The sequence below is a fragment of the Pteropus alecto genome, unplaced genomic scaffold, assembly GCF_000325575.1.
Source record: "Pteropus alecto unplaced genomic scaffold, ASM32557v1 scaffold98, whole genome shotgun sequence".
Lineage (NCBI taxonomy): Eukaryota > Metazoa > Chordata > Mammalia > Chiroptera > Pteropodidae > Pteropus > Pteropus alecto.
Window position 1 is genome coordinate 8,859,035 of NW_006443570.1, and position 10,262 is coordinate 8,869,296.

A 10,262-nucleotide genomic window follows, 5' to 3' on the forward strand; every position below is an offset into this window, starting at 1 on the left:
GGGAGGGGGGTGGGGTGGGACGGCGCGCGGCCTCGGTGCTGGCGGGACAGGGCCACGGCAGTGCGGTGTCTTCCGCCCGTCTGCAGCCGTCTGCAAATTGTTTCTTTCTTTTTTGCAATTTTGAACATTTTGCAAAACCAGGGTTCAAGGCAGGTGAGAGCATCCTGCTCGTGGCCGAGTAGCCCACAGGCACTTGGTGCGCTCTCCGGAGACCGTCTGCACTGGGAACCCGAAAGTTTTTTGTTTTTTATTTTCTTACTCAGATGTATTTATAAAGATTTGATTTTTTTTTCTTCCCTTGTCTCCACCGCCTTGAAAGAGAGTACTTTTGGCAAAGGACGGAAGAAAAAGCTCAGCAACATTTTGGGGGCAGTATTTTTTTTTTTTTTTAAGAAAAATATTTGAGTGCATCGCGACGAAGAAAATGTCCCGACCGCTCCCCCTGAATCCCACCTTTATCCCGCCTCCCTACGGCGTGCTCAGGTCCTTGCTGGAGAACCCGCTGAAGCTCCCCCTTCATCACGAAGACGGTGAGCGCTGCCCTCCTGGCTGCCCCGCTCTGGGAAGGGATCTTGGGATCCCTCCTTTGCCAGGCACCCACACTGGCTTGCTGGAGCATTCATCTCTGTCCCCCTGGCCCTGCTTTGATGAAATAGAGGAGCTCACCCATCACCCCACCCCTCCTCTTCCTCAAAAAGGGGGGACGCCCTCTCTGAGCAGCGTTTAAAATAACGCTGGGAACCCGGCCCAGCCCCCCGGCGTCTAGCTCCCGCGGCACAGGTGGGAGATATGACTTGACAGGTCGTTTCCTAGATTAAGGCTTTATCCGCCCGCCGAGTGAAACCGCCTGCGCGAGGGGAGAGCTTCGCGGGCTTGGGAGGAGAAACGAGAAGGCTTGCTTCCCATACGGGTGGGGGCCTGTTGTGGGGGATCTCACTGCCCGGGCTGGGTATTGGGATCGTACTGTTGTTTCTGTTATTGATGAGTATTTGGAACTCACGAGGTGTGAGCGGAGACGCATGTTCTCCAGTGAAGGGTAATTCAGAAAGGGGGGTGAGGGCTGGGGCCGGCGGGGTGGAGGGAGTGGTCTCTCGGCGGGAAGCCGTGCACGCCTCCAGCGCTGACACTTTCCCCGTGCACTTTCCTGGTGGGAGGGGAGAGAGGAGCAGGCTCACGTGTAACCCGCGCAGGAGCCTCCTCTGGCTTGAGCCTTTTCTTGGTAAGTCCCAAACCTTCCCGAGACAACCTTGGCTGGAGCAGGACAGGAGGGGTCGTGCGAGGAGGCGCAAGACTTAGCTGGTGCCTCCAGGGATGTCATTTGGGGTTTTGTGATTTCTATCTCACAGCAAATACGGACCGTGCGGTTCATGGTGTAAAGTCTTGGAAGCTCATTTGGCTCCAAATAGCTCGGGTGTTCTCCTGTCTTCTTTCCTAGCAGGGGCCAACCTGTTGCATTGCAAGAGTTGAGGGCTTTGGTTCTTAATCTGCAGAGCAGAGCTTCCTTCTTAATTCTCCTTTAAGGAGTAGCACTTGGGAGGAAGGTGCTGCCTGCAGTCTTTTGCATCTGTGGGTGTTTTAAGTCAGATTCCTAGGAGATGAGACTGTAGAGGATTAGAATGGATGGCAGTGGAGGCTGTGATTCTCTGAGGAAGAAACTCAGAAACCAAATTCCTTAATCCCAGATTGCACTGGCGCCTGAGTACTAGACTGGCAAAATTGAGAGCGCTGGTTAAAGACCTCACTGGCTGGGCAATACTTCCAGGTAAAAATAGCTGCATACATTCTTCATAGGTATGTAGACTAACCACCTTTTCCATTAGCTATGCTTTTGACAGGTTACATACATTGTGTAATTTTTGTGAATCGGATTGGGAGAAGGGGAGGAAGATAACACTTTGTATTTAAAAAAAAAAAACTTTTGCAAAATACAGTGTAGCGCAGGGGCTTTAGAAGCAAACACATGTGGGCTCAGGAAATTGTTTTCTCTGCCAATAGGAGACAAGGTCCTTCAAAGCACAGAGCTTCCATTTCTTCACTGGAAATGGAGCTAATTGCTATTTGTAGGTTGATTATGAGATTTTTGGAGATAATGTATGGAAAAAACTAGAAATATAGTAGATGCTCAATACATGGTTTCAAAGAAGGTTGAAGAGTTCCTACTTTGCCAAAATTAGAATCACCAACTTACTGGCTTTCCAAGTCTGAATGACTTCATATTGTTACTGTAATGAACTTCCTGGATGCCAAATCATGCCTGGTTTTTGCCTGTTTTCTTAAAAATCACAGCAATTGAATGTAATTGCAGGTGTTATTTTCCCAGTGTATATTAAATTATTTGTCTCCTCAAATAATGCCCTGAATTTTGTGCTCTCTTGTTTATACCCTAGATTGGTCTGTAGCCCCGTCCCAAGGACTAGTGCTTGCTTTCCAAAGTAAATAGGAAGATGGTAAAAAAAACAGGCAGAGATCCATGTCCTGCCTGAACTTTTAACTCTAGATCCACAAGAGCCAGCAGCCAGAGAAGAACCCTGGCATTTGTGACAAGTAGTTTTATAGCAGCGGCCAGGAGGAATGGTAAAAAAGTGACACTTTTTATTTTTTAAAGTCCAACTTTTCCTCTTCTCCTGCAGCATTTAATAAAGATAAAGACAAGGAAAAGAAGCTGGATGATGAGAGTACTAGCCCGGCAGTCCCCCAGTCGGCGTTCTTGGGACCCACGCTATGGGACAAAACTCTTCCTTATGATGGAGATACTTTCCAGTTGGAATACATGGACCTGGAGGAGTTTTTGTCGGAAAATGGCATCCCCCCTAGCCCTCAGCATGACCACAGCCCTCACCCTCCCGGGCTGCAGCCAGCTTCCTCAGCTGCCCCCTCCGTCATGGACCTCAGCAGTCGGGCCTCTGCACCCATTCACCCTGGCATCCCGTCCCCGAACTGTATGCAGAGCCCCATCAGACCAGGTAAACTCTTGGAAAGCCTCTCCCTCCAGATAGGGAGGAGGGTGAAATGGAGGGCCAGGGTGGAGGTGGCATAAAGGTCTTAATCGGAGGACTTTAGCTCACTGTAAAAGAGGAATCTTGTATCTCACTCACAGCACTGGTTGTCTCACTGCAGCGAGCATCAGTATCACCTGGGGAGTCAGCTAAATGCCGACTCTATGGACCTACCCTAGAAATTCTTCTCAGGTCTGGGGCGAGGGCCCAGAAATATGCGTTTTTAACCAGCCACCTGAAAGCTGATTCAAGGACTTCAGTTTAAGAAATACCAACCTACAGTAAATGATTCGGATAATTCAGGCATCCGTCTCATCTCCTGTCTCTTTTCCACATTCCCCAAATACACAGATCATAGGATCTTGCTGAATGTTTTGGGTAGACTCTCTAAGGCTGTGGTTTACCTGCATTCATTCTCCTCTGGCCTAAACGAAAAAAAAAAAAGTTAGGGGTGTGGGGCAGATACTTTTTTCTTCTTTTCATCTTGTGTTGTCGCTGATTGAGAAACGGAATATAAAAACAGCTCTCATATTAAGCATGGCTTAGCCTTTTTCAGCACTAGACCCCCTATTTCTCTCTTCAGTAGTCCTACACACCAAATTGTTCTTACATTTCTTTTTTTCATTTTCATCTGTCCATCACACTTAATCCATTTTTATCAAAGCCTTCAAGGTCACAAGGTCAGCTGTAAATGGTGTCGAAATATTACAGAAAAACATCACCTGAAATGACCAGTACTTCAAAACTCACTGCTAAATGCTCAGATATACACACAAGTTGAGGCGGCTCTGGCTTCATGCCTTTAGCACCCTGTAGTACAGTACAAAACGAACGGGAAGAAAGGCCATTTTATGTGCCCAGGTAACCAGGAACAAAGATTCACAGGTAAATTGTCGGGAAGGTCACAGAGCTGAGGCCTTTAGCTGCAGGGGAAGACAGAAAGCAGGACAATGGGAGACTTGTGCCAGAGATCATTCCTGAACTCTGTGTCCTCAACTCGTGTAGAATTTCTGTGACACACAGAGCAAGATTAAAATGGAAGGAAATGATGCAAAGGAGGAAGAGGATACCCCTGCCTTGATATATTAATATTGGAGTTCAAGTTCTCTCATGCAAATCTCTCTTTGCTGGCCCCTTCTCTAAAATCTACTTTGAACTATAAGTCAGGACTACTGGCTGGAATGGAATGAAGTCCTAACCTCTGACCGCCCCAGGAGGCTTCAGAAGCTTGAGAAAACACTCTTTTATGTGAACCTAAGCCCCTATTCCTTAGAAGGTATAGTGCCATTGTCTTCAATTTCTGCCCAGGAACAGACAACCAGCAAAGTAAATAACGTTCGAAATGGAAAATAACCAGGGAGAAGGGGACAGAGACCCAGTGAGAAGGCACAGTTACGCCTTAGTCATTCTGCCCTGCAGAATGAGACCTACCACTTGGTAGCTGGGTGACTTTATAAAGTGACAACCTCCTGGAGCCTCAGTTTCCCTTTCTGTAGAATGGTATAAGTTCTATTTGATTGGGTTATTGTGAAAGTTAGAGATATTACGTATAAAGGGTCAATTGACTAACGCTATTTTATTAATGAGAGCAGTTACGATTATTGTTATATCTTTGTCAACTTTTGTCATTTATTTCACTCCCTCTCTTCTGAACTACCTTCTTAAAGTCATTAGGTACAGTATATAACTTCTTAAGACAGCTATCAGGAGATTGGGACCAATAGTTATTGGGTTGGAGTGTTTTAACCCTAACATGACCAATTGACAGGTACTTCTCAATCCTCTGCCAAATACATAATATACCACATTAGAAATAATGTATTCTGTCCCAGGAGGCATGCAAATATCGAGTCCCCCACACCTCAGTTCCTATTGAGAATCAACAATCAAGGTTTGGGGATCTGAGGTTTCCTTAAAAGTCATTCATCAGAGCTCATTAGAATCAGTATTCATCAGTGACTCTCAGTAACTTGAGATGCCTCAATCATGTTTGCAATCCACAGCAAAGGACTCCTGAGTTTCAGTGGATGTCAATTGTTAGGTTGTGGAGGAAAGAAAGGCACTAGGATCTAAGGGGACACTGGGATCTAGACATAAAGAAGATAAAAAGAAAAGAAAAAATAGGCATAAACTATTTGAATGTTTTTTTCGATAATGGACATGCACTTCAAAATAGTCTTCTTTGAATTGAAAAAGATACTCCTAACGAAAAAAGGAAGACGGCGAAAGCTCTTCTTTACATACCAAATGTAGACAAAACAATCCTCTGCTGTTTATACAATGTTGGTCATTATAAAGATTATAATATAAAATAAAATTCTAGGGGATGTGGACTCGATGGATGGTCTATCACAAGCAAACCTGAAAAAGGAAAAAGTCCTTGATTGTTCTATGTAATCACAGTGGTGACCAGAATAGAAATACCAAGTTAATCTTGAGGAAAACTAGTCCTCAGAAGGGAAGAGCACAAATGTAGCCTCGAGCATTCTGGGAATCGTGTAGTTTCAGTCTAGATCAGGATTTCACAACCTTGGCAGTATTGATATTTCAGGTAAATCTTTGTTGTGGGGACTGTTCTGTGCATTTAGAAGTTTAACAGCATTAGTGCATGCGCACGCACGCACACACACACACACACACACACTTGTTCTGTGCATTTAGAAGTTTAACAGCATTAGCGCGTGCGCGCGCGCGCACGCACGCACGCACGCGCACACACACACACACACACACACACACACACACAGTTTAGCTGTGACAAGTAAAAATGAGTCCAGTCGCTGCCCCATGTCCCCTGGGGGCAAAATCATCCCTATTGAGAACTACTGATGTAGACTTTCAAATTGGACAGCAAAATAGTGGGCTTAATTCAGGATCCTGTCACACACATAGATGCTTTTTACCTCTTGTAATGCTCTATGGCAGAATGTTCGAGAATGTCAGGAGACATTAGGTTGTCAAGAAGAAATATAATGGTAATAAGAACATAGTTATACATTTTCAGTTGGTAAAACTGAAAATTATCAGGTTAAGCAGATAATTGCAGAGTAATTTTATTAAACATTTATTTTCTGCTATTTGCATCTTTCAAATTTTGCTTAGTAATATTGTGTTATTAGTGCTACCTGTCTGGTTGAAAGGACACAAAGCCACAAGGTGACACATTATGCATTTCTAGGTCTGTCCAAGACATGTCTTAGTATGATAAGGTGAGCATCCTTGTGAATTCTCGTACTGTTTACCATCAGTGCCCCAAACCTCCTTTTCTATTTTGTGCACCAATCCTTACTCTTCTGTCTGGCTGTCTGATCAAAGAATGAATCAAATATCTGAATATACTTTCCTTGATAAAATAACTCAGGGATCCTTTGAAACTTCCTGTGGCTATGGGGTGATTACTAAGCTTTCTGGGCTGACATCTCAGTGAAGAGAGAAGACGGATAGTTAGTTCCTGGATGCTACAGCCACCTGCTTGGTTGGGCTGCTTAGTCACCTGAGGGGCAGCGTCCTGGATGCAGAGGTGCAGGAGTCATCCTGACCGCTTCAGTGCTTGCATTTCAGATGCTTTCAGAGGTGGTACTTGGGAGCGCTCTCCTGGAAGGACGGACTGGGTGCTGGAAAAATAAGAATCTGTTTGCCCTGAGAATTGAGCAATTGCTTTAAGGACAGCAGTCCCTTTAGGGAAAGTCATCTATAGCAGACAAAGGCAGAGTTATTTTTAAATCACATGCTTGTAAAGCCAGAGTTGAAAACGTTTCCTCTGGTGGTTTTTCTTTGAGTAGCTTGGGGGTGTCCTAGCACTGCTAGACCCATATTCAGCTGAGAATTAAGAAGGCTCTCTCTGCAGGTCTGAGCACAGAGACCGGGTTAGGAAGAAGGCTGGTTACAGAATGAAGCGCAAGCCTTCCATTGTGGTGTGTGGGAACAGGAGCGCATCAGTGGGTGGCACAAGAAGAGCAGAGAGCTGGGGGAGAACCCTTTGTACCTTTGCACGATGGAATCGGTATTTTGTTTCTGTTGACCTTCCCTCGTGATAGGTTGTGGTGTGGAGGGAAGACGCTGGCCGTGTCATCTGAGTAATGACGGAGGGGAGTTCTGTGCTCGTGGTTCTGGGGTTATGGGAGGTCCTGCTGAGACACCAGCATTCTTTCGCCTTTCCCAGCCTCATGAGATGAAGCTTCAGTTTCTCCCTCCCCTTCAGGACAGGCAGTTCATATATTTTCCCATCCAGCATATTGATATGTCTGTCGGTTGAGAGCGCCATGATTGATAGTTACGATACACTGTGCCTCAAGCATTTTGGAAATGAATCAGGATCAGGATCAAGGGGAGAGTGTCAGCTTTGTTTTAGAGGCAGGAAGACTTTTTTCTGTTTCTCGTAAGAGTTTATCTTCTCCACCACGCCTTGCAGAGAACAGCCTAAGGATTGATATGGAAAGCAAGGCAGGCGACTTGGTGGTTAAGAGCATATACCCTAGACCCAGAGTTCACTTCCTGGACCCACATTGGCTGGCTTCGTGTACTAATCAGTAAAATGGAGACTATAAATAGTCCCCCTGCCATGGGGTTTTAGCAGAGTTAAATAAGATAGCACGTGACAGAGGACGGCACATCGTGGGGCACATGAATCCTTAGTGCCTGAAACTGGTATGATGCCAGTGGCATGGGAGTAGGGAAAAGACGACTCTATTCCTGACCCCCGTTCTTCATTTGGGATTTATTTCATCCAGTCCGTGTCCCTCTTCAAAAATAGGGCATGCATTTTCTTCCCGGCATGCCCGGTCCTTATTCTCTATAGCCTGCCTGACTTTTCTCTTTCCTTCTGGGTTAGGACAAGGCCCTTCCCTGATGTTAACCCAACAGCATCGCTTCTGGGTTTGCGCCTCCTGTTCTGCCAGTGTGGAGACAGCCACTCGCACTGCTCGCTGGGTGCCCAGGCCCCACCCCCGCTCCAGCTCTCGTGTGAGCCCCAGCAACCCTGGCTGCCTGCCTGCGTGACCGTGTGCTTCACGCACGTGGCTGTGCCCTGTGGAGCTCGCCCAGTTCTGGGAGGTGTGCTGGCTTGCTTCCGCCACCGCACCCCCACCCCCGCCCCACCTCGCTTCTCTTCCCAGGTGAACTACAGCAAGTGCCAGCAAGAAATCGTAGCCCTGACCCTGGCATGAGAAAGCTGAGCTCTGTGTGGCAGTTCATATCCCAGGGAAAGCTGCTCCCTCCGGCACTGCGGCCAGACCCCACAGTCAGCCCTCTCCTGCCTGTCAGCCCAGAGGCCTTGTCCTCTGGACAATGAGGTGGGCAGGATTCCTGCAGGCCAACTCCTGCCAAGGGTCTTGGCAGAGTCTTTTTAGTTCAGCACTGTGCTTACCAGACTAGAAAAATAGCAATATAAAGACAGAACTAGGTAGAGGAGAAGGAAAGGGGCGGGGGAAGCAGGAAGAAAAAAGCCTTGATAACATCCTAATGTAGAAAGCCAGGGGATGAAAAGACAGCGGTGATTTATTAGGTTTCTCAGAAACGTCTCTTCCAACCAGCACTAATCACTTTTACCCAAGAGTCATTTTTTATGTCTCAGCAGTAAAAATAGAGGGAAGAAGGAAGGTAGTAAGGGAAGCAATAAGATTTAAAAAACATTGGAAACAAATGTACGAGAGAGGGACAGAGAGGTACAGGGTCTCGATTTGATTCTATAGTGGAAATGGTTGAGAATATTTTTCATTTATTATAATATTTGGTATTCCCTCAGCAAATGTCTTGACCTGAAGCCACTAAACCATTGTTTTGGAACAAACTTAAATTTCCTTAAGACATAGTTGTCTGCTGGCTCACCTTCACAACATCTGTCAGAATGTCCTATGTTTGTGACACAGTTCTGTATGAGCAATGTAGGAATGATTTAGAACACAAGACCTGACAAACAAGCCTGGATGTGAATCCTGACTCTGTCATGCTTGCTCATGATCTCGGGCAGGTCATTTAAATGATCTGAGCTTCTGATTTCCCATCTGGAACTTTGGAATAGTCATCAGACCTGCCTCATAGGATTGTTGAAGGTCATGCGAGCCAATGTGCATGCAGAATACTTGGCACGGTGTCTGGCACACAGGAAGTGCTCGGTGATGGTTAGCTGCAGGGAGAGGTGTCCTCACTACCGTGGGACCTCGTTTGTCACACAGGGACCTAGCACTGGAGTCTCCACATTTTTCCCTTTCTAGCCAATTAAGGCCTCTGGTCAGGGAATTTGAGTTTCTCATCTGCTTCTCTGCCTAGTCTTGCCTGCCCTTTTAGCCTCTGAGTTTGGGGTAACTTTGGGTTGATAACTGTAACCTTTATTCATTCCTCTTTGTTCATGAGATTAAAAAATCAAACAAACCAAATGCAGTTCAAAGAAGCTCTTGATTAGAAGGTTTCTGCATGACATGTTTGCTAGAAAGCCAGTCAATGTTACCATTGCAATTTTATAATAAGCATTAATAATTAAACTTGAAGGCAATATAATGATCTCAGGGGTAAAAAATTTGTAAAGGCATGTTACGGTGCTGGAAGAGGAGAAAGGTCTAGTCTAGTTCATTTTCCCGCTTACAAGCAAGACTTTACACGAGCATTCCAGAATATTGATTCCTCCTTCCCCACATGGTCCTGTCATAGGTAACTCCTTAATCTTTCTGAACCTTCATGTTCTCATCTGCAAAGTATATTCTTTGGTGGTTTTATGTGAGCTTTCCAAAGCTAATGTGCATGAAGGGTCCAGCGTGGTGCCTGCACACAGTAGGGCAACCTCCACCAAAAGCCGGTCAGTTACTTTTCTCTAGTAAGTGATATGAAGATAGGAAAGCAACAGAGGAAGTTGGAGGAGCGAGAAGCAATGTGGACGGTTCCCAGAAATAGCATCGGCTTTTGCTTTGTGCTGTGCCCTGGGGAAGACAGACAGGGGCGCGATTTGGCTGCCGGTCTCAAGGAGACGGCAATTTAGGAAGGAAGATAGACTTTTAGGTAAGAGGATGAGTGACAGGTCAAACTAGCATGTTCTTGGAGTCAAATGATGGGTACATGGAGGCCTCTAATACTTATTGAAAAGAGCATGAAAATGAGTAAAAACTTAAGGGAGCAGTGCAGACAATAAGATCTGCCAGACCTCACAGGAAGCAGCCAGTGCCCAGGGCAAGAGTGCCTGGGACAAGACTTCTTGGAAGGGTTGGACCTTCTGCTGGGCCTGGAATGAGAGGTGGTGGAGCCAGAATGGTAAGTGGGCAGAGGTGTAGAGGCAGG

The 10,262-nt window shown here is 46.1% G+C and overlaps 1 protein-coding gene across 3 annotated transcripts in view; it reads left to right on the forward strand.

Moving 5' to 3' along the window:
- The first annotated feature begins 24 nt into the window (after positions 1-24).
- Positions 25-10,262, forward strand: part of HLF (HLF, PAR bZIP transcription factor) — a 53,103-nt gene continuing 42,865 nt past the window's right edge. For all 3 annotated transcript variants that reach the window (XM_015599404.2, XM_015599403.2, XM_006924851.3), the window contains exons 1-2: positions 25-530; positions 2,631-2,963. In XM_015599404.2, the coding sequence (XP_015454890.1) occupies positions 425-530; positions 2,631-2,963 (439 nt within the window). In that variant the 5' untranslated portion in view covers positions 25-424. The remainder of the gene's footprint in view (positions 531-2,630; positions 2,964-10,262) is intronic.